Consider the following 22598-nt stretch of genomic DNA (forward strand, 5'->3'; position numbering starts at 1 on the left):
GGAAGGAAAGTTATGACCAACCTAGAAAGCATATTAAAAAGAAGAGAGATTTCTTTGCCAACAAAGGTCCATCTAGTCAAGCCGTCTAGTTTTTCCAGTGGTCATGTATGGATGTGAGAGTTGGACTGTGAAGAAAGCTGAGCGCCAAAGAATTGATGCTTTTGAACTGTGGTGTTGGAGAAGACTCTTGAGAGTCCCTTGGACTGCAAAGATATCCAACCAGTCCATCCTAAAGGAGATCAGTCCTGGGTGTTCACTGGAAGGACTGATGTTGAAGCCGAAACTCCAATACTTTGGCCACCTGATGCGAAGAGCTGACTCATTGGAAAAGACCCTAATGCTGGGAAAGATTGAGGGCAGGAGGAGAAGGGGACAACAGAGGATGAGATGGTTAGATGGCATCACCGACTCAATGGACAGGGGTCTGGGTGGACTCTGGGAGTTGGTGATGGACAGGGAGGCCTGGCATGCTGCTGTTCATGGGGTCACAAAGAGTCAGACATGACTGAGCAACTGAACTGAACTGACATGAGCTTTGCAATCAGATCCAGACCCCTTTTGTCTATTTTTCTTTTTACTTTTTATTTTATATTGCAGTGTAGGTAATTAACTTTGTTGCATTATTTTCCGGTGTACAGCAAAATGATTCAGTTATACATGTACAAGTATCTACCCTTTTTCAAATTATTTTCCCATTTGGACTGTTGCATAACATTGAGCAGAGTTTCCTGTGCTATAGAGCAGGTCCTTGTTGTTTATCCATTTTAAATATAACAGTGTGTACATGTCCATACCACACTCCCAATCTATCTAATTCCCCCTTTCATTCTTGACCCAGGCGTTCCATTTCCTTTCCTTCTCTCTGCTAGCCATCATCCATACCTCCCCCTCCCCAATGTTGAGAGGTTTGGTCTGGCCTTGCTTTCTCAAACTTGAGAATACTGAAGAATGTTTCCAGGTAAGTCACTTTCCTAATAGGAAGCCTTTTGCTTAATGGAAAGCAAGCACATATTTTCTGAACTCAAGTTCCAGCTGGGTCAATTCATTTCACAGGCCACAAATGTAAATTATTATGTACAAAGGGAAGCCCAGGATGTGAAAGCTCAATGCAAAATATACCCACTTCTGGGAACTGATTCAAAGCTCTCCCCTGCTGGAGGAGGGGTAGCAAGGTGAGGGGCCATCTTCATAATTGTGGCCACTTGGTGCTACTTGGAATAGATCAGACCTGGGAAGAAGGTAAAGTGTGGCTGACTGGTAGCATTTCTTCCCCAACCTATAAACGGAGCCTCTTTTTAGAAGGCTGCTGTGCTCACCACTATACCACCAATGCTGCATGGCAGGGGACCTTTTTAACCAAATGCATAAAGCCTTGTCCCACAGCCACAAAACCAGAGCTGGCAAGTGCATTCTTTGGTTGAGATGTACAGTCAGTTCTCTCCTGCAGATGCCCATAAAGTACCTGCTAATACTCAAACTGCTCACCACTTGTTTGGCTGCCAGATTCCGTCATGTGATCAGTGCTGGAAATCATGGATTTCAAGGGGATTAAAAGCCAAGTGAGGAAATGTTATATAAGAAACCCTATTAATGGGCATGATCAATCATCCCATGACATCTATTAAGTGTGCAGCAGTCCACAGAGAAACTTTGAGATGACTCGTACCCTCTGTGAGTTTGCATTGCAGGCAGCCTATCCCAGGGCAATTATCTACCTATCAAATAGAAACATGAAGGATTTGTGCACAAGCACTGTAGCAGCCCCTTTCATCCACACTCAGTTGTTTTTATTCTTTAAAAAAAATTTATTGAAGCATTGTTGATTTACAATGAATGGTATGTTAATTTCTGCAGTACAGTAAAGTGATTCAGCTATACATATATTCTTTTTTGGGCTCCCCTGATAGCTCAGCTGGTAAAGAATCTGCCTGCAATGCAGGAGACCCTGGTTCAATTCCTGGATCAGGAAGTTCCCCTGGAGAAGGGAAAGATTACCCACTCCAGTATTCTTGGGCTTCCCTAGTGGCTCAGACAGTAAAGAATCGACCTGCAATGTGGGAGACCTGGGTCCAATCCCTGGGTTGGGAAGATCCCCTGAAGAAGGGAAAGGCTACCCACTCCAGTATTCTTGCCTGGAGAATCCCATGGACAGAGAAGCCTGGAGGGCTACAGTCCATGAGGTCGCAGAGTCAGACACAACTGAGCACAGTATTCTTTTTCATATTATTTTCCATCTTGGTTTAATCACAGGATATTGAATATAGTTCCCTGTGCTACACAGTAAGACCTTGTTGTTTATTTATTCTTTACTTTTTTTATATCAGACCTTGTGTGGTTGAGAATCAGAAGGCTTGCCTATTGTACTTTTCCCAGACCTTAAGCAAATCTACTCCAGATGGTCTTCTAAATTTCCTTTCAGCTGACAGTCCAAAACAGGTTTACTTTAACTCAGTGAAACTGACATAACTATTTGGAAATACTTTCTCAGTTTATGGTGTGGAGAATGGGGCGACATAATTCACCAGCAGGAATAGAATATTCATAATGAAGAACCGGATGAAAAAGAAAAATGGAAAACTCAGGATTATATGCATTGCTAGTTTCAGGGCCAACTTTAAACTTGATAAGTAGTTGGAAATGGCCTCCTCTGTGGGATATTTGGGTATCAGGAATACCTCAAACAATACTCTCCCACCAAATTGTTGTCTACAATTTCTTCTATAACGGTTGCCCTTTTGCTTTAGGGTTTTGATCCTAATTCAAAACATAACTTCTTGGGACTTCCCTGGTGGTCCAGAGCCTAAGACTCCAAGCTCCCAGTGCAGGGGACCTGGGTTTGATCCCTGGTAAGGGAACTAGATCCCACATGCCACAACTAAGAGTTTGCATGCCACAACTAAAAAGATTCTGTATGCCACAATGAACAAAAGATCCTGTGTGTTATAACTAAGATCCAGCACAGCCAAATAGATAAATATTTAAAAAATAAAACATAGCTTCTTCATGGAGGGGCTCACAATTGAAGCTTTAAGCACTCATGAACAGTCTAGTCTGAGAAAAGGATAGGATTTAGAATGAAGGAGGAATTGTATTGGGGGAGAGGAAAAGGACACAGAACTGGGACACCAGGGGCACCTTCTGTTCACTGACTCTACAAATTAGCTAAAGTCCCATCCTAATAAGGCAGCTGAAGGAAGAGATGTGCTGAGGGTCAGTGCATAATGAAAGGGAAACTTAAGCAAACACAATTATGAGGAATGAAGACCTCAGGGAAATCTTAATTTGCCTTGGGTAAATTGGGCTGGGTGTTGGTGAATATTTGTTTCTTATCCCGTTCCATAAAACCCACAGACTGACATCCACATGCAAACACAGAGGGGTCCTTGATCTTCCCATCTCAAACTCCTCGCACACAGAAGAGTTTGTGCTCTAGCATCTCAAATTTAGACAATCACTATCTATATTTTTGTGGAAATCAAATATGATTAAATCAGGTTAAAGCAAAAACAAAATAACAAAATGTGGGTTCAAATGCACTATGGGATGCGTACATATAGCTAACTCACTTTGCTGTACATTAGAAACTAACACAACATTGTAAAGCAACTATACTCCAATAGAAATTAATTTTTAAAAAAGAATTTTATTTGGAAGGGAATCAGAATTTTGTTTTTATGCACTACACACTGGACCCAGGCCTTCTATTCTTGATTTAATAAAGGAGAAGAGCTTTGCTTGAGAATCAGCCCTCATTTCAAATCTAAAGGCATTTTTGATTACCTGATTTGCTTTGAAAAATAAGGGAAAGGCCTCTATCAATTTGTTTCTTATCTCTGTGACATGTTTTTAGTGAAAAGATTTTGCCTATTTTTGTCAAATGTATTACTTTGCTTTATGCTATTGTAAGTTTTAATGTTTACACTTATATTACCTGTTGGTAGTACATAGAAATGCAATTAGATTTTTTTAATTAAAAAAAAAACGTGCTATGGGCATCTTTCCATGAATTCTTTTTAAAGAAAAGTACCCTTTGTACTGATAATAGGAATAGTCACATCCTGAAGTATTGGATTTGAGTTCAGACTTTTGAATATCAAGTTTCTTAGATATGGCAAAACATAACATGAAGTAACTGAATTGGGTTCATCATCTCTCTTTCCTCTGCCTCTTTCTGTTCTTTACTTGTATCTCAGCAATCACCTTCAGATTCCATATGTAGCTTCTCCCATTCACTTACTTTGCCACCATATACAAGAGAAAGTTGTCTGAAATTCCACGGAGACCAAAGAAGTTGTAAGAAATGGAGAGAATGGTTTGCATAATGCTTGGGTTCCAAGCCCAGGTGAGCACTCGAATAAGAGCAGGAGAATAAATTTTCGTTTGTCTCCTTTTATCTCACGTAATTTTTGGATGAATAAGAATATTAATTTCACAAAATGTCAAATTTCTGTTAATTAGAATATATCACAGACAGTATTAAATGTCAAATAAGCTGTATTAAAATATCTGTGACACATATTACAGACACAGTGTCATTAATGTATAAAAGTCCTTATGATCAATAAGAAAAACTAATATCACAGTAGAAATCTGAACAAGGCAAATAGATAGGAAATTCTCAAGATAAAGCATAAACATGGACACAAAAAGTGAAAAATCACTAACTTTGCTAACAATAAATGAAACGCTAGCAGAAAAGAACTTTCTTATATTCCCCTATCAAATGGGCAAATATATTATTCAATGCTAGGCAGCAGGCAGAGAGATAAGTACTCTTATATTCTGCTGATGGGAAAAGAAAATGATATGACCTTTCTGGAGGGCAAATTGGCAATATGTATCTAAAGCATTCAACGTGTTCACAAATGTTTGGCCTGACATCCCTTCCTCTAGACATTTCTCCTATGGAAATATTAATAATTAGAGATGCTGTATGAGTGTTTTCATCACAGCATTATTCACAATAGGTAGAGATTAGAAATAGCTGAAGTCTTCATGTTGGGGAATGGTTAAATAAATTACAGTATGTCTAATGGATGGAATATTGTATAGACATTAAAGTTATGATTTGAAACATTTAATAACATAAGAAAATATCCATGATATGTTAAATTTTTTAAAAGACAGGACACAATTGTTCAATCCATTTTACTAAAATAAAAATTCTACAGAATATTTATATTTAAGCACATGGAAAGAAATACACCAATGCTAACAGTGGTTATCTCTGAGCTGTAGAGTCACCCATACTTTTATTTTTTTCATCTTTGTGTCTTCTCAAATGTCCAAATTAAGCATGTGTTAATTTTGTACTTAGAAAAACACAGATGCTACCTCAGAAGAAAAAAGACATTTGTAAAGTGCTTTGAGTCCATTAGAGTCTACTTCCCACACAATGTCACAATGTTCCCAGGTTCCTCATCTACCACAAGAAAAAGCAATTTACAAACCTTCCTTCAGCCTCTGTGCCTTTGTCTGCTTAATTCTGGAATATATATATATATATATATATATATATGAAGGCAATGGCAACCCACTCCAGTACTCTTGCCTGGAAAATCCCATGGACAGAGGAGCCTGGTAGGCTGCAATCCATGGGGTCATGAAGAGTCGGACACGACTGAGCAACTTCCCTTTCACTTTTCATTTTCATGCATTGATGGCAACCCACTCCAGTGTTCTTGCCTGGAGAATCCCAGGGATGGAGGAGCCTGGTGGGCTGCCGTCTATGGGGTCACACAGTCAGACATGACTGAAGTGACTTAGCAGCATATATATATGTATATATGGGCTTCTGGGGTGGCTCAGTGGTAAAGAATCCACCTGCAATGCAGGAGATGAGGGTTCAATCCCTGGGCCGGGAAGATCCCCTGGAGAAGAAAATGGCAACCCACTCCAGTATTCTTGCTTGGGAAATCCCATGGACAGAGGAGTCTGGAGGGCTATAGTCCATGGAGTCTCAAAAGAATGAGACATGACTTAGCAACTAAAATGATGATGATTAGCCCTTCTTGGATCATGTTTTTCTTAACAAGAACTTTATTGCCAGTCATGAAAGACACCTAAGAAAAGAGTCCTGCTTCCATAAACCTCATTTGTATTGGGTAGCCATTACAACAGGTCAGTTATTCTCAGCTCTGGTTGGACATGAGAAGTACCCAAGAAGTTTAAAATAAAACAAAGCTGGAAATCACTTCCAGTGATTCTGATTTAATTCGTCCAGAGTAGACCTTGGACATCAATATTTTAAAGTTTCCAAGGTGATTATAGGGGCTTCCTTGGTGGCTCAGACAGTAAAAAAAAAAAAAAAAAAAAAAAAATTGCCTGCAATGCAGGAGACCTGGGTTCAATCCCTGGGTCGGGAAGGTCCCCTGGAGAAGGAAATGGCAACCCACTGCAGTACTCTTGCTTGGAGAATTCCATGGACAGAGGAGTCTGGTGGGCTACAGTCCAGGGGGTTGCAAAGAGTCAGACAAGACTGAGTAACTCACACTTTCACTTTCAAGGTGATGATAATGCACAACCAGAGTTGAGAAACCCAGAGGTAAGTGAAGACTCAGAAAAATAAAGTAATGCTTTCTTAAGCTGAGTTCAGTTGAGCAAGATAGGCAGGATTGAAACTGACCCTCAGAGGATCTTTTTACACTACTGGTCTCTGAGATACCCACAAGGTACCAGCTGTTCATTTGTTAAATTCCATAACCTAAAGATCACAGCTCCCACATCACCAACTTCCATATTCATTATCTGCATGACCCCAGGAGATGGGCAGATCCCAAAATAATGCTCAACATCCTCTTTTCCTTTGCTTCCAAACTCACCTGTGTTAAGGCCACTGCTAAAAGGCACCTGTGTTAGTTGGAAGGGTAACACATTACTCCATTAGCCATTTTTATGCTGGCACCTAGAAAAGGACAGAATGCTGAGAGACAGGGACATAGGACAAAGGTGTTTTGACATGGGGAAGGGGGAAAGAAAAGGCCAGGAGTGGAGGTGATAGGTCCAGTTTGGCTACTGGATAGACAGGGAACATCAGGATCTTGTGTGACATCAAGAAGATGGAAGGGCTCTGTCCACTTTATAACATTGCCAAGGGCATCCATAAACAAGACCTATCGAGTAGGCTTGGCAACATAACGTACTTGAAAGAGCACTAAATTGGAAGTGAAGGCACTTGCTTCTAGGGCCAAGACTAGGGTGAGGCAAGCGAGAATACATTTGGACAACTCTAAGAAAGTGGCTTTTTAGGGGGTAGGGGAAGTGAGGAGATGTTGGTCAGTTATGCAAGGTGAATAAGTTCTGGAGATCTAAGGTACATGGTGGTATACCTTAACTACAGTTAACAGTACTTCTGGTGACTACAGTAAGCAAGACTGTATTGTACACTTGACATTTGCTGAGGGTAAATATTAAGTGATCTCACCACACACACTCAAGAACTAAAATGGTAACTAAGTCAGATGACAGATGTATTCATTAGCTTGACTGTGCTTATCACTTCACATCGTAAACGTATATCAAAACATCAAGCTTTATACCTTAAATATATATACTTTCTGTGTCAATTATACCTCAAGACAATTGAAAAAAAAAAGACAAACCAAAAATAAAAAGCCTTGTGCCCTAGCTGCTTCTCTGGCTTCACTCTACTACCAGCCCTGCTGACTTAAGTTCTACTCTTGCTTCTGACTTTATACTAGCTATGTGATCTTGAGCAAGTCACTTCTTCTCTCTAAACACCACCCCTCCAAACCAGAGCAGCTCCACTTCTATCTGTCTTATAAGTTGGGCTTCCATAAAATTTTCATTTGGAAAAAGAGTTCCAGAGCTTTAAATTTTTTCTATGACTTCTCTAAATCACCTGTAAGAGTCCTTCTAGCTTGTAATGTGTGATTCTATGACTGGAAAAAGCAAACCACAAGAATTTTCATGGGCCATTTTGAGTCTTTTTCAACCTGAAAAGGCAGTTTCCAGCACAGTCCAATGGGACAAATATTGAATCACCCTCTGGGAAAGATCAATTTTCCTCTCTAGATCCCTGGTGGCTCAGATGGTAAAGAATCTATCTACCATGCAGGAGAGCCGGGTTCAATCCCCGGGTCAGGAAAATCCCCTGGAGAAGGGAATGGCACCCACTGCAGTATTCTTGCCTGGAGAATTCAATGGACAGAGGAGCCTGGCCAGTTACAGTCTATGGGGTCACAAAGAGTCAAACACGACTGAGCAACTAACACACAGAACATTTCTAGGGGGTCAGCAGTCCCTTTGGGAGCATTATGGGAAATTCCCTGAAAATCCTCACCAGGCACAGAATGCTAAAAATGTCAGCGCTTGTGTGGAGTCCATTTGTCAATATTAGAGCCCCCCCACCCCCGCCCCATCATCTGGGGACTGCTAGACACCATGTCAGAAGTACAGATGGTGTGGCTCGGAAAGACCTGGGACAGGTTCATGAGCAACAACAGGTGTTGCCAGCCCATGCTGAAATATGTAAAGCAGAAAGGAGAAAATTATCCCCAGCTCTATTTCCTTGGGTGTCTTCATTACCAACATCCATATGTCAGTATCTTATTTTTTACTCTTTTGTGTTTTCAGATCAAATACTAAATTTATTCAGCATAGAGTAGCTTTTCATTTTGTACATTGAACAAAATCCTGACCTTCACTCCCTTTGTGAAAATGATTTTGACAATTGTAGATTTGAGATTTTTTTTTTTGTATCTGCTGTCATTCCTGTCACGAGGTCAACCCAACAGTCACAGATTGAATTCCCTAGGAGCAGATTCTGAGATGGAAATTTCCATGCAAAATTTTACTGCAGAGTACTCTCATTAAAAACACTTGTGGGAACCAACAAAGACATACTGTATAACACAGGGAACTCTACTCATTATTCTGTGATAACCTGTATGAGAAAAGAATCTAAAAAAGAATATATATATATATATATATATATATGTGTGTGTGTGTGTAAATATATATATTCACTGAATCACTTGACACTAACACAACATTGTAAATCAAATATACTCCAATAAAATCAAAATTTAAAAAAAAACACTCGTGGGAGGAAAAGAAGGAAGCAGCTTTGAGCAGAAGAAGATAGGCTGTAGTCATAACAAGGCCTCAACCTATCCTTCACGTAGCCCTGAAGTTGGGATGGCCCATTAGAGTTACCCTATTTGGAGTGAAAATATCTACTGCTTCATTGACTACACCAAAGCCTTTGACTGTGTGGGTCACAACAAACTGTGGAAAATTCTTAGATGGGAATACCATACCACCTTACCTGCCTCCTGAGAAACCTGTATGCAGGTCAAGAAGCAACAGTTAGAACTGGACATGAAATAATGCACTGGTTCAAAATTGGGAAAGGAATACGTCAAGGCTGTATATTGTCACCCTGCTTATTTAACTTATATGAAGAGTACATCATGCAAAATGCTGGGTTAGATGAAGCTCAAGCTGGAATCAAGATTGGTGGGAGAAATATCAATAGCCTCAGATATGCAGATGACACCACCCTAATGGCAAAAAGCAAAGAGGAACTAAAGAGCCTCTTGATGAAAGTGAAAGAGGAGAGTGAAAAAGCTGGCTTAAAACTCAACATTCAAAGAACTAAGATCATGGCATCTGGTCCCATCACTTCATGGCAAATAGGGGAAAAAGTGGAAGCAGTGACAGATTTTACTTTCTTGGGCTGCAAAATCACTGTGGATGGTGACTGCAGACATGAAATTAAAAGACCCTTGCTCCATGGAAGGAAAGCTATGACAAACCCAGACCGTCTATCCAAAAGCAGAAACATCATTTGTTGACAAAGTCCATCTAGTCAAAGCTATGGTTTTTTCTAGTAGTCATGTATGGGTGTGAGAATTGGACCATAAAGAAGGCTGATTGACAAAGAATTGATGCTTTTAAACTGTGGTGTTGGAGAAGACCCTTGAGAGTCCCTTGGACTGTAAGAAGATCCAAACTGTCAATCCCAAAGGAAATCAGCCCTAATTATTCATTGGAAGGACTGATGCTGAAGCTGAAGCTCCAATACTTTGGTCACCTGATTTGAAGAGCTGACTCATTGGAAAAGACCCTGATGCTGGGAAAGATTGAGGGCAAAAACCAATGGGAGCAGCAGAGGATGAGATGGTTGGATGGCATCACCGACTCGATGGATATGAGTTTGAGCAAGCTCCAGGAGATAGTAGAGGACAAAGGAGCCTGGCATGCTGCAGTTAATGGGGTTGCAGAGTCAGACACAACTTAGTGACTGCAGCTGCTGCTGCTGCTGCCAAGTCGCTTCAGTCGTGTCTGACTCTGTACAACCCCATAGACGGCAGCCCACCAGGCTCCCCCTTCCCTGGGATTCTCCAGGCAAGAACACTGGAGTGGGTTGCCATTTCCTTCTCCAATGCACAAAAGCGAAAAGTGAAAGTGAAGTTGTTCAGTCGTGTCCAACCCTCAGCAACCCCATGGACTGCAGCCTTCCAGGGTCCTCCGTCCATGGGATTTTCCAGGCAAGAGTACTGGAGTGGGGTGCCACTGCCTTCTCCATCTTAGACTGGACAACAATTTGGAGTGAAAGGTTTATGCCTGGATTCCCCATAACAACCAGTCACTGGAGGCAGGTTTCCCTGGGAAGGAAGTATTGCTTGAAGCTAGGCAACTCTCTTCAGGAAACGACTTTCCCAGAGTCTGAAGGAGTAAGTCCTTTGGCTGAAGGGGGATCTGGACGGCAGAGTCTTTACCAAGACAACTCTCTTGTTTAGCAAGAGTAGCCCAACAACTGCTCCAGCAGGATTGGATTGGCCGTAGCTGTGGCCCAACTCTTCATCCACAATCACTTTGGCGCTCCTCTATTGTCATGTTCCTGTCTTATCTTGAAAGTGTGAAAGTGTTAGCCGCTCAGTTGTGCCCAACTCTTTGTGACCCCATGGACGGCAACCTGCCAGGCCCCTCTGTCCATGGAATTCTCCAGGCAAGAAAAGAATACTGGAGTGAGTTGCCATTTCCTTCTCCAGAGGATCTTTCTGACCCAGGGATCGAACCTGGGTCTCCTACACTACACTGCAGGCAGATTCTTTACCGACTATGCTACCAGGGAAGCCTGTGTTATCTTGGTTGAATGCAAATGGCAAGTAGTCTATCGTTCAGCCAGTTACCTATGTGGTAGCTCTCATTCTTTAAACCAAAGAAGAAACAGAAGTTGGACAGCAGCAGTGGTTTGGAATCAGGATGAGGGAATTTCCTGCTCAAATAAAAGTAGCTTTCAGTATTGCAAAGTTGAGCACGTTAAAGCTCACACACAGTGGAGGACAATTCTGAAGCTGCTAAAACAGCAGACTTATTTTTATAAAGCCAAGGCTTTTGTTATATGCACCTCACCTCCTACAAGCACTGACGCCTGCTTCTGCCCTGCCTCCAGAGTCAAACTTTGCTTTTTTCTTTTTTTCCTGCCTCAAACTCACATTTACTGTCTTTGGTCAGCTGTAACAGGAAACAGTCAAACTATAACAAATTAGGTATGAAAACCAATGAAAGTGCTCTTTTTTGGTGGATTGCTCACTGACATGCACCTCACTGAGGTGACCGTTCCCCTGGAGCTGCTGAGTACACAGCCACACATGCTCGCAGATACAAAGAAACTCTGCGTGGTGAGAAGATACTACAGAGTTAAGCCACAGTTCTGACTTGCTCAGAAATGTGAGCGAGGCTCATAGCCCAGAAGGCCCCAGATCCAAGTTCATTGAGAAACCAGTATGCTTTTTCTATTTAATTTTTGAATAGGTGATGCATCCACATGGTTCAGAGAACAAAAGTATAAAAAGATCTATAAAATCAGTGTTTATTAAGCGCCTTTGCATTTGTGGCAGCAGGCAGCATATAGAGCAGCACTCATTTGTCATCCATGTCTTCCAGGAGCTTATGCTCTGAGCAGACAGCATGGGTTGTATTTTTAAATCTTTATTGTTTTCGTACTTATAGAAAATAATACCTGCTTCTTGTAAAAAAGTCAAACATTACATAAATAAATGACAGGGCAAGTAGAAGTTCTTGGTAGTTCTGCACCTCCGAGATAATTACTGCCAATTCTGTCAAATTATTTTCTATACACTTCAGATTTTTTTTTACAGAAATGGAACTACACTACAAATGCTATTTTGTAGCTTTTTCCTATGGAATAGTATACTGCAGTAATTTTTATTTTTGTTATATAGAGATTGAGCTATCTCTTTAACAGTAGCATAGTATTCCATGTTTATGTACTATGCTTTATTTATCCAGTTCTAGTTTGAATTTTTAAATGCCTATTGTACAGTTCTTCAAATTGGTTTATCCACGGCTTGTAACTGATTTACCTTGATTTAAATCTACACATCTCAGGAGAATGTATAAGTACTCAGTAACAGAAGCTTCATGGAGAAAGAGAGTCAGCCACAAAGGTCTATAGGTAGGAGGAGATGCCCGGAAAAGGGACAGACAGGTGCAACTGCCTTGAGTATAATGAGAGCACTGCATAAGTGGATAAGACCATCTTTCAGATTTGAGCAACTGTGAAAATAGGGGAGAAATGAGGATTTGGATAGGGTGAATTTTTTAAAAGGGAGATAAAAGTAGATTGGAATGGAACGAGTCTTGATGCATGGATGGAGAGTTGTTATACAGCAAAGGTTTTATGAAGAGAATTGACATGCTTTAGTTGAATTCAAGCTTGAAATTAATTAACAAAATAATATGGCTATTTAGAAGTATTAGCAATGTGAGGGTGCTAAAATAACAGCCCATATCAAAGCAAGCAATAATCCACATTGGTCAAATCACATATGAATTATCAGGATCAATAAAATATTGACAAATGTCCGTAGCAGAGAGACAGAACAGTGAGGGAACCTATCATGAAACTGTTGAAGGATTGGGGCACTTTTAGCCTGAAAAAAAGAAAGATAATGGGATATAGGCATATGCTGTTTTTAAAAATGTGAAGGACTATCACATGGAAAGGGGGTTCAGTTTGTCTCTTTGGTTCCAAAATAGTAGAACAGGATGAGCAAGCAGAGATTACAAGAATGTAGATTTTGACTCAACAGATAAAATACTTGTATTTTGCTAAAGGGTATATTTTTAAAGTTTAGTTTCAATATAGCAAGATGCCCTGTGTAATTTCATTACTAGTATTATTCAGCCAATACTTGCTTCATCAATAGTACAGAAGTAAAATTCAACCTTGTCCTTGCTGAATGTTCATAAAATTCTTAATTAGTGGGATTCAAAATTCATTGTACATTTCTCAAGAAAGATTTTCCAACACTTTAATCTTTTCTTTCCTATGCTTATTTCTTAATCTCATGTCTTGGCCCACCATGTGCCCTCAACTCCCACTAAAGCAGAGAGCACATCAAAAAGCCACATGAAAATGTAAATCTGAGCAATGAATACATGTGGTTAGTTTAAAAAGAGTAAGCATTAACATTTAAAGCAATGGTCATTTACTCCTATCTGTAATTTTGAGCTACTGTGCTGAAATTGCTCATTTGGAAATTACCAAGTGCTTGGGTCTCATTTGCGATCTTCTTCGCGCATATACCCAGCACACGAGAGGCATCGTGACCGCCTGAGTCACTGCTGCCATCTCCCCGAAGCACGCTCTCCAAACGTCAAGACCATTTTCTCTGGTGCAATGAAGATGACCCCTGACAGTAACCTGCTTATACTACAGGGTGAGCCTGAGGTGGCACAGAACCTGGAATGTGTTCCAAGAGCGGCACTGTTGTCCTCCATTCTCTCCTCCTCCTGTAGCCAAATCGTTAGGTCACAGATTATTTGGGTCTTGCAAATCATCCCCATTACCCACTTCCATTAGTCATTACCTTAATATAAATGGAAAACAATTTAATGGAGCAAAAGGAGCTGCTTTTGACCGTATCCCAATCAAATAATGTCTATGCCTGATGAAATTATACCCAGATTATGGATTCATGCAGAAGCAAAAATATAGACATGATACAATATTAAGACATATGAATACTCTCAAAGACCAGTACATATGAAACCCTTGTGCTCTTCTGTGACTCATACAGACTGTTCTTTCCAGCTTCTCAAACCCTGATTCTAAAAAGTTTACCCAAAACTCAAGCGTTAGATCTTTTCTCTTTCCCATGCAGCATAGATCCAGAAGGTTAGTAGTTAATAGTTGTCTGATATAAATTAGCTTAAAAAAGAACTGAGAATCTTTGATCAATTGAATTGAGAAAGGGGAAGAACTCAGGAAGACTTAATATGATTGAATGCTTTTGTAATGCTGTGAACAAAGAAACAGTATGCTATCTTTGTTATAGACTGTTTTTGTCATGTTTTCTGAGAGTTATATTGCTTGGGAGACATAATTTACTTTGTTGGAGAGTCATATCCATGTAAGGATCAGCCATATTATAATGAGGTTCTATCTCTACTAAAGCTATTTCTAATTCTGAAGATTGTTGATGTGGAAGATGAAGGAAAGGACAGATTGTGGCCAGAAATAAGAAAGAAGCTACTGGCATTCATTCTATAGATATTTTGATAAGCCTGTCAATAAAAATAATTAGGTACTATAATTCAGTGATTATAGTACTGATTGCTCAAGTACAGACTTGATAAGCACTTAGCCTGGCACCCCAAGTTGAACCTTCTTTCCTTTCAAACAGGATAGAGATATGCCAACTGTCCGAAAGGTTAAGACTGAGGTTATGAGTAAGCCTGCTGTCCACAAGGGATAAGGTTCAAGGAAACCCAATGGACTGTGACTAAAACCTCACTAGAACCTTTAATACCTACAGAAAGATTTTTAAAAGAAAAAATAATCAATATAGCTGTTTTCCCTTCTTTTAGGATTTTCCATCCTCCAAGCAATTATGGAAGCAGCAGTACAAAACAACTGGCAAGTGACAGCAAGGTCTGTGGGAAACATCAAGGATGTCCAAGAATTCAGGCGCATCATTGAAGAAATGGACAGGAGGCAGGAAAAACGATACTTGATTGACTGCGAGGTTGAAAGGATTAACACAATTTTGGAACAGGTAGGTTTGAGACTTATTCCACCCCAAGCCACCCTGTTAAATCATCAACCTGAGGCAGTTCCCATATCTGCTAATAAATTCAGTAGCCAACAGACTAAACTTGCCAACAGTTTTGATAGTCTCTCTAATCCTTTTTTCCTCCCCAGTGGCAGAAAGAGAGAGAGAAATAAAAGAAAATCTAAGCTGTTGAAAAGTGCATAGCATGATTAATCTGGTAGTCTCTGCAATTTAATGCTACTTATCAGATAAACACACCTTTCCACACCTATGTTTCTTAGAGAGCTGAAAATTTCAGAGTAATCCCCTTCCTTTCCACACCTTCCTCCCAGCAAGGAACAGTCAAGGGATTAGACAGGGAGGAAGAGTAGAGTTTTTGTTTCAGGGGCCTAGTTGCAAAATGTCAAAGCAGCATTCACTAGGTTTGAATCTGTGGATATTTTTCCAGAATATCCCTCTGGTTTGAGGCAGAGAACAAGAAAGAGAGAATGAATGAGAATATGTGTGTATATAACTGAAGACCATTTTAAAAGTAAGATGGCGTATGAGAAAAAATGATAATGGTTTTTAAAATGTGAAGAAAATGAAAAAGCCTCAGACTGGGGAAAAAATACAATTTGATAAGCCAAAAGATATTCATTGTTAATCTTGGATATTTAAATAGAAAACTGAAAAATATGAGAAGAAACATTTCACCCTAAGCCAGATGGGTATTCTGTTTGGAGTAAAGAGTCAAATAGAAATGTGGCGAAAGTTTATTATTTTCCTTAGCAGTCTCAATTTGCCAGTTAATAACAAAGTGCCCATGCTGCCATAAACAAAACTGTAAGGGAAACATTTCCATTCTAATTCGATCCCAGTGTACCTAGGGGCCAAAACAGCTTCAGAGATTGAAATTATAGTGAGCAGTCATTGCCTGGGAGAGCTGTTTTATAGCAAATTAAATATTAACAATTTGCCAGATATGCCCCCGTGAGAAGAGAATGTAAAAAAAAAAAAAAAAGAAATTGGTAAGAAAAAGAGAAGGAAAAGGAGGGAAGGGGAGAGAAGAGGAATGAGGAAGGAAGAAAGGAAGCACTGACGGAACATCCCAGAGATAGAAAGCTGTCCCCTTCTTAGGAACACCATCATCTCTAGTGAATCAACTTCACAAAAAAATCTAGAGCACCAGCCTGGCTAAACAAATTTTGCAACTAACATTCTCTTAAGCTACCCCAATGATCCACCCCTCCCTTCCAAAAGAAAAAAAAAAAAAAAACTGCCTTTGATTTTCTTAGATCTTGAAAGTGAAGAATCAGGTCAGTGATGTTGGTATATGTACTCCATGCCCTCTAAAATTTTATACCAAAATAGCCTTTTAGTGGGTGACCTACTTAATAGCCTAAAGCAGAGGCCTTGTCATACTTTGTTTTCCTTCTTTTGTACTAGTCACTTTGGTTTCTTGAATAGTTTACATTCTGATAAGTCTTTGGGGGTTTATAAGACCTTATACTGGAATCTGGGGTGTTTTTCAATATGACATAGTAGAAAAAGCCGTGGGTAGAGCTGTGATTCCATATAGCTGTGGGATCTTGGGTATTTAATATATCTCTGCCTCAGTTGTCTCATCTACATACTGGGGAAAATAAAATATGCTCTTCCTCACATGGTTGGTATAATTGCTTTGAAAGGCATAAAATGCTATAGAAAAAAAAATGACCATTACTAAAAATTTTCAGGAAAACTAAACTAACATTATTTGAAAGCCTTGTTCTTTCTTATAATGTCTCAATTGCTATCTGTCTTTCTTCTGGATGCACATTCACAGCATCCCTCATAATACTTTCTATACAATTTTTCAGAGAACATTGTTCAATGAAAAGTTTTAACAACATTCAAGTAAGGCCAGAGAGTTAATTTCACTTATTCTTTCCCCCTCTTTCAAAAAATTGTCACAAAATGATCTACTCATGATTGTTTTCTTTATCATTTAAGGCATTTCTACTAAGTCATTAAGTACTATGAGATAGGAATCATGTTTGTCTTGTTTTCTGCTGTATATTCAGTGTCTAGCAGAGTACCTGGCACGTAGTGTTGGATGGAAAGATGGGTGGGTGGATGAATAGATAGATGGATGGGTGAATACTGGACAAGCATATTCTAGTAAGTTCTACTGTAACATTGCTATGCTTCCATCAAGAGGCAGAATAGTGCCTGCAGTCACATGATGTGATTATTAAAGTACACATTTTCTCAAAGATGTAAGATGGTAGCTCTCTGCTCAAATTAGTTTTGATACCACGAATTTGCCAAAATTGCTTTCTTTATATAAAAATAGATTTCTCACTAAACAAATTCTTTAAATTAAACAATAAACATGATATTTCTTTAGAGTAAACATTTTAAATTGACTACTAAGATACAAAGATATCACCTTTCTCATTAGTTCCTAACCATGCTGGACAAACTTGTAATAATTCACTATACAGATTCTAGTTAGAAAGATAACATTTATAACTCCAGTAGTATCAAGTTTTCCCCCCAAATGCTCCCATTTTCCGAGGGTATTTTAAACTTTGAGGTTATTTTCATGGAAAGAAATGTCTATAGTCTCCCATAAAATGACTGCTCATGCCACTATTTGAGGTGAAAGAGCCTATTATTAATAAAAGCACTACAACTGTATTCCCTATAAATTGAACTCTGGCATAAAGTAAGTTCACATTGTATTCTATATCCAATGGGTGTTAATGAAAAGACTTCAGTGTGGCACAAGTTTTCAAATATTAGTGTATTTTCAATATATTTCTATCTAGTATAATCTCCCCATTTCATAATATAGGTTCTCATTTTTCTTATGAATGTTCAAACAGTTATGGGGCAAATCAAAATTCTTCCAACATTTCCTCCAGAGCTCTTTTTTTTTTAATCTCTTTCAATTGTTCAGACCACAGCATGAAAAAAAATATTCAATTAGGTGCACAACAACTGTCTTTAATATTTCATCTTAACAATTAATCTATAAGGAAAGCATTCCAAACTTATAGCTACAAAATTTAACATACAAAAGGACAAAGCTAGACAGTTGAAACCAGGATGGGTTGTCAGAACTCAAAGAGACTATTTAGAAACTGCAGATCCTGAATCTAAGAATTAAGAGCACTCTCCACAGGAAGATTTAGATGCCCTAGGAAGAATGAACCATTGACCTGACCTTCTAGAGCATTCCTATTACTGCAGTGTGTTTATGAGTCCCTCCCCCACTGGTAGAGTCCCTCCCCCACTGCCTTACTTCAGTGACCAACCTAAACACTCACTTTTGAAAAAGTTGCCTCTCATAGAATTATCTACACATGACTGAACAGATCCACCTTCCTAGGAGTGTCTACCTGTGGACTGCTTTTGAAGGGCAGGCCCCATAAAATGAATGGCTCTGTTGGATGCTTCATGCTTATTTGGAGAGGCAACATAGCATGGAGTTTCCAAGTATGGACCCTGGAACCAGTCTGCATGGATTCTGTCACTAGCAGTGTGGCCTGGAGCCAATTACTTAACTTTCTGTGTCTCAATTTCCTGGTTGTAAAATGGAAATGATAACTGTAACTTAATGAGTTAATACAGGCAAAGCATTCTGAAAAGTTCCTAACACATAGTGTTTGCATCGTTCTTTGATGCTAAACCAAGTGTTTTCACACAGATTATCTCATTTGAGCCTCACTATGGGAAGCAGCAGGGCAGATGTGTTTATCTCAGATTTACAGATGATAAATTGATGCTTAGAGATATTTAGATGATTTGTCCAAATGTGGACAAATCACATTTGTCTTAGGACTCTGCACAGTCCTAGGAGGTGGCAGAGCAAGAATGAAACTCAAGTCTTCTGACTCCCAGTCCAGTGTTCTTACCGCTGCACTAAACCATTTAATTTCTAAGTTGTTTATTAAATATGTAGCCAACACCAACCCCTAGATTAGGCCCATGCATCAGGTTACATCTTAGAACAATTGCAATGCAATTGGAGAAGATCCAGAGAAGTGCAGCAAAACATGATTAAAGCAGTAGAAAATAGGACCTATGAGGAAAGACTTTTAAATGAGTTGGGGCTGTTTAGTCTGGTGAAAGAGAGCCAGGAAGCAGTTTAATCACCATTCTCAAGTGTAAAGAGTTATCATAAAGAAGGCACTGACCAACTATTCTGGAGGCCTAAGGATAGTACCAGAGCCAATAAGTTTAACTAGACTAGGGAGAAAATCAGTCATAGAAACAACTCCTTACAAGGAGAGAGGAAACTGGAGGAGAGTAAAATCTCACCAGCTGGGGATATGAAGGTGAGGCTATTCTGAATTAGTGAAAAGTCAGATCTAGAATAGTTTTAAGATTGTTTTCAGGAACATACAAACATTCCAAGTTAATTCTCTGTGAGGATAAGTAAATATCCTTACAGAAAAGGAGTCCCCAACCCCTGGACCACAGATGGCTACCAGTCCATGGCCAGTTAGGAACTGGGCCATGCAGCAGGAGGTGAGCAGCAGGTGAGTGAGTGAAGCTTCATCTGTATTTACAGCCGCTCCCCACATTACTGCCTGAGCGTCACCTCCTATCAGATCAGTGGTGTTAGTAGATTCATATATGAACGCAAACCCTACATTGAACTGCACATGTGAGGGATCTAGATTGCGCATTCCTTATGAAAATCATCCTGAAACCATTCCCCCACCCGACCCGGTCTGTGGAAAAAATTGTCTTCCACAAAACTGGTCCCTGGTGCCAAAAAGGTTGGGGACTACCGTTATAGAAGATTTATTTTAATAAATAGGTAAGAATATTTCCTAATTGCCTATTCATTAGATATCAGAAAGGTTGTCTCCTTAAAGAGACTTAAACATCACCCCTCAGTCTTTTTTTTTTTTGCCACACCACACAGCACGTGAGGTCTTAGTTCCCTGACCAGGCATTGAACCTGAGCCCCCTGCAATGGAAGTGCAGAGTGTTAACCACTGGACCACCAGGGAAGTCCTCCCCTTCAGTCTTTACTGTGTTTTTATTTTTCCCATAGATAATTCAAAGGTAAATCTCAGCATAGCTCCTGCTTGAATTCTGCTGCTGCTACTGCTGCTAAGTCCTTTCAGTCGTGTCTGACTCTGTGCAACCCCATAGACGGCAGCCCACCAGGCTCCACTGTTCCTGGGATTCTCCAGGCAAGAATACTGGAGTGGGTTGCCATTTCCTTCTCCAATGCATGAAAGAGAAAAATGAAGGTGAAGTCGCTCAGTCGTGTCCAACTCCTAGCGACCCCATGGACTGCAGCCTCCATCCATGGATTTTCCAGGCAAGAGTACTGGAGTGGAGTGCCATTGCCTTCTCTGACTTGAATTCTAGAGTGTGCAAATTTAGTAGAGTCCAAACCAATACATTTCAGAGTGCTTTGCAGAAAACATATAAGATGTCTGATTTCCCCTAGAAATAGTTCAAGCTAAAATCACCTCCTCATGGAAAGTAGTGCTACTTAACGTCAAGCAGGTCAATCTCTTAGTTTCCTTTCATTTGATTCTGACAGTCACTTCAAAAAGTCATTTTAAGAAATGAAACAACCAAATTAGTAAGTCAGTATTCTAAAGATAACAGTTTAAACAAGATAAACAATACTAGGGGGCCTTGTCAAGTGTGAGGCTATAACACAAAGGATGCATTGCTCACTCCAAAATATGTCTAAATTAGGGTTACTTACAGCACTCCCACCAATGGCTAGACCCAGGTGGCGCTAGTGGTAAAGAACCTGCCTGCCAGTGCATATTAGACATAAGAGACTCAGGTTCGATCCCTGAGTCAGGAAGATTCCCTGGAGGAGAACATGGCAACCCACTCCAGTATTCTTGCCTGGAGAATCCCACGGACAGAGGAGCCTGGCGGGCTGCAGTCCATAAAGTCTCATAGACTCAGACACGACTACAGTGATTTAACATGTACAGAGCACTGGCGCCAATGGCTAGACCTCTCTCAAGTGAAGTAACAATGTTAAAGGCTCATGTCCTCTCCTGAGTTGACCCCCGACTCAGCACATAGTGGTTCTCTCCAGTTCCCCTGCCCCTTTGGCTCCCCCTTTGTCCCAGCCCTTCCTCTCAATGGTCCCTGTACAACCTTGAGCCAACTTGCCAGTTCATATGACAGTCTGAGGGTATTGTCTCTTCTTCCTAGAATATTGTGTGGTATAGCTGAATAAACACTTGGGAACTGAACAGACATGACTTTAATCCTAACTCCCTCACCTTCCTGTTGCATGACATTGAAGAAAGTGACAGTTTTTTGAGGTTCCATTTTCTCATGTTAAAAGATTGTTCCACTACCTTCCTTCCATGGGATCCTCATATGTTGTGAGGATCAAAGTAACATGGAGCACACCTGACACCATCGCTATCTTCTCATGAGTGGTAGGTTCTGTGTGTGTGAAAATGAGTTATTCAGGGACTGTTGCTCTAGAACAATGTCTTCATGGATCTCCCAAGATATCCGTTGAATCTAAGGTCTTATCATGAGAGCAGAGTCTAAGACTTGAGCTATTTTTAGTTCTCACTAATATGTTTAGCATGTAAGACAACCTCTCTGTTTTTTCTCCAATGTAACATTGGATAACATACATTGATTGATAAGTGCAAGGACTATTTGAGAATTAACTAGATTTTTCATCATCACTTAAAATAATTAAAGGCACTCAAGCCTTGAGCTCCATATGACAGCTGGGCATTTTTAATAACAAATATGTTTTAAGTGCTTATAATGTTCCAGATACAATTTTAATCAATGTGGGTGGATATGTGCCCATTTCTATATCTCATGTGAGTTAATCTTCATATTAGCCCCATAAGGCAGATGGGAATAGTATCTCCATTTAACAGATGGAAGAACTGAGACTTAGAGGTTATAGAGCTAATAACTGGTGAAGCCAGACATTGAACCCAAGGAGTCTGGCCCCAAATGCTGTTAATCATTGCAATAATCAGTCCTGAATCTGACTGAGGTTTTCAATCAGAGTATATTCAACCAGAGGTTAAAAGAGATAAGGACCCTGATGAAGCCTGGAGCAGGAGCTACGCTTACAACAAACCTTGTTAAACAATGAGCATTTCACAAAGATTTTCTCCACTTGATGAGGATCCATATTCCAGTAATGCATGGAAGTGACAATGTGCCCCTTAAACCTAGCCTTTGATGATGAATTCATTTATGATGAACAGGTTCATTTATTTGTGGCACCAAAGCAATCTAACTATGCAATGGGCTCCACAAGAGTAGAATAAATTGTGAGGGGTACATTCTCAGAGTGGTATGTAAGTACACCTAGAATTTCCATCTGCAGGCATTCAGTCTCAGATAAAGATTCACAATCTTCATTATTTTATCAACAACTGCCCTAGGGGTTGCCCATTTCCTTCTTCCTTGCGAGGGAATCACATGAACGTAACTGGCAATGTCTGGAAGGTACAGCTCGCAGTCTTTCCATTAACTCCTGGAAACCCAAGCATAAACTAAGACTTGTTCTAGGAAAGCATAAACACGCACAGGATAAGTATC

The 22598-nt window shown here is 39.9% G+C and overlaps 1 protein-coding gene across 3 annotated transcripts in view; it reads left to right on the forward strand.

Annotated features, from left to right (window-relative positions):
• GRIA3 (glutamate ionotropic receptor AMPA type subunit 3) overlaps positions 1-22598 on the forward strand; it is a 308412-nt gene that overhangs the window by 136396 nt on the left and 149418 nt on the right. For all 3 annotated transcript variants that reach the window (XM_055564728.1, XM_055564729.1, XM_055564730.1), the window contains one exon: positions 14866-15053. In XM_055564728.1, the coding sequence (XP_055420703.1) occupies positions 14866-15053 (188 nt within the window). The remainder of the gene's footprint in view (positions 1-14865; positions 15054-22598) is intronic.

This window comes from Bubalus kerabau, chromosome X (assembly GCF_029407905.1).
Source record: "Bubalus kerabau isolate K-KA32 ecotype Philippines breed swamp buffalo chromosome X, PCC_UOA_SB_1v2, whole genome shotgun sequence".
In the NCBI taxonomy this organism is placed as follows: domain Eukaryota; kingdom Metazoa; phylum Chordata; class Mammalia; order Artiodactyla; family Bovidae; genus Bubalus; species Bubalus kerabau.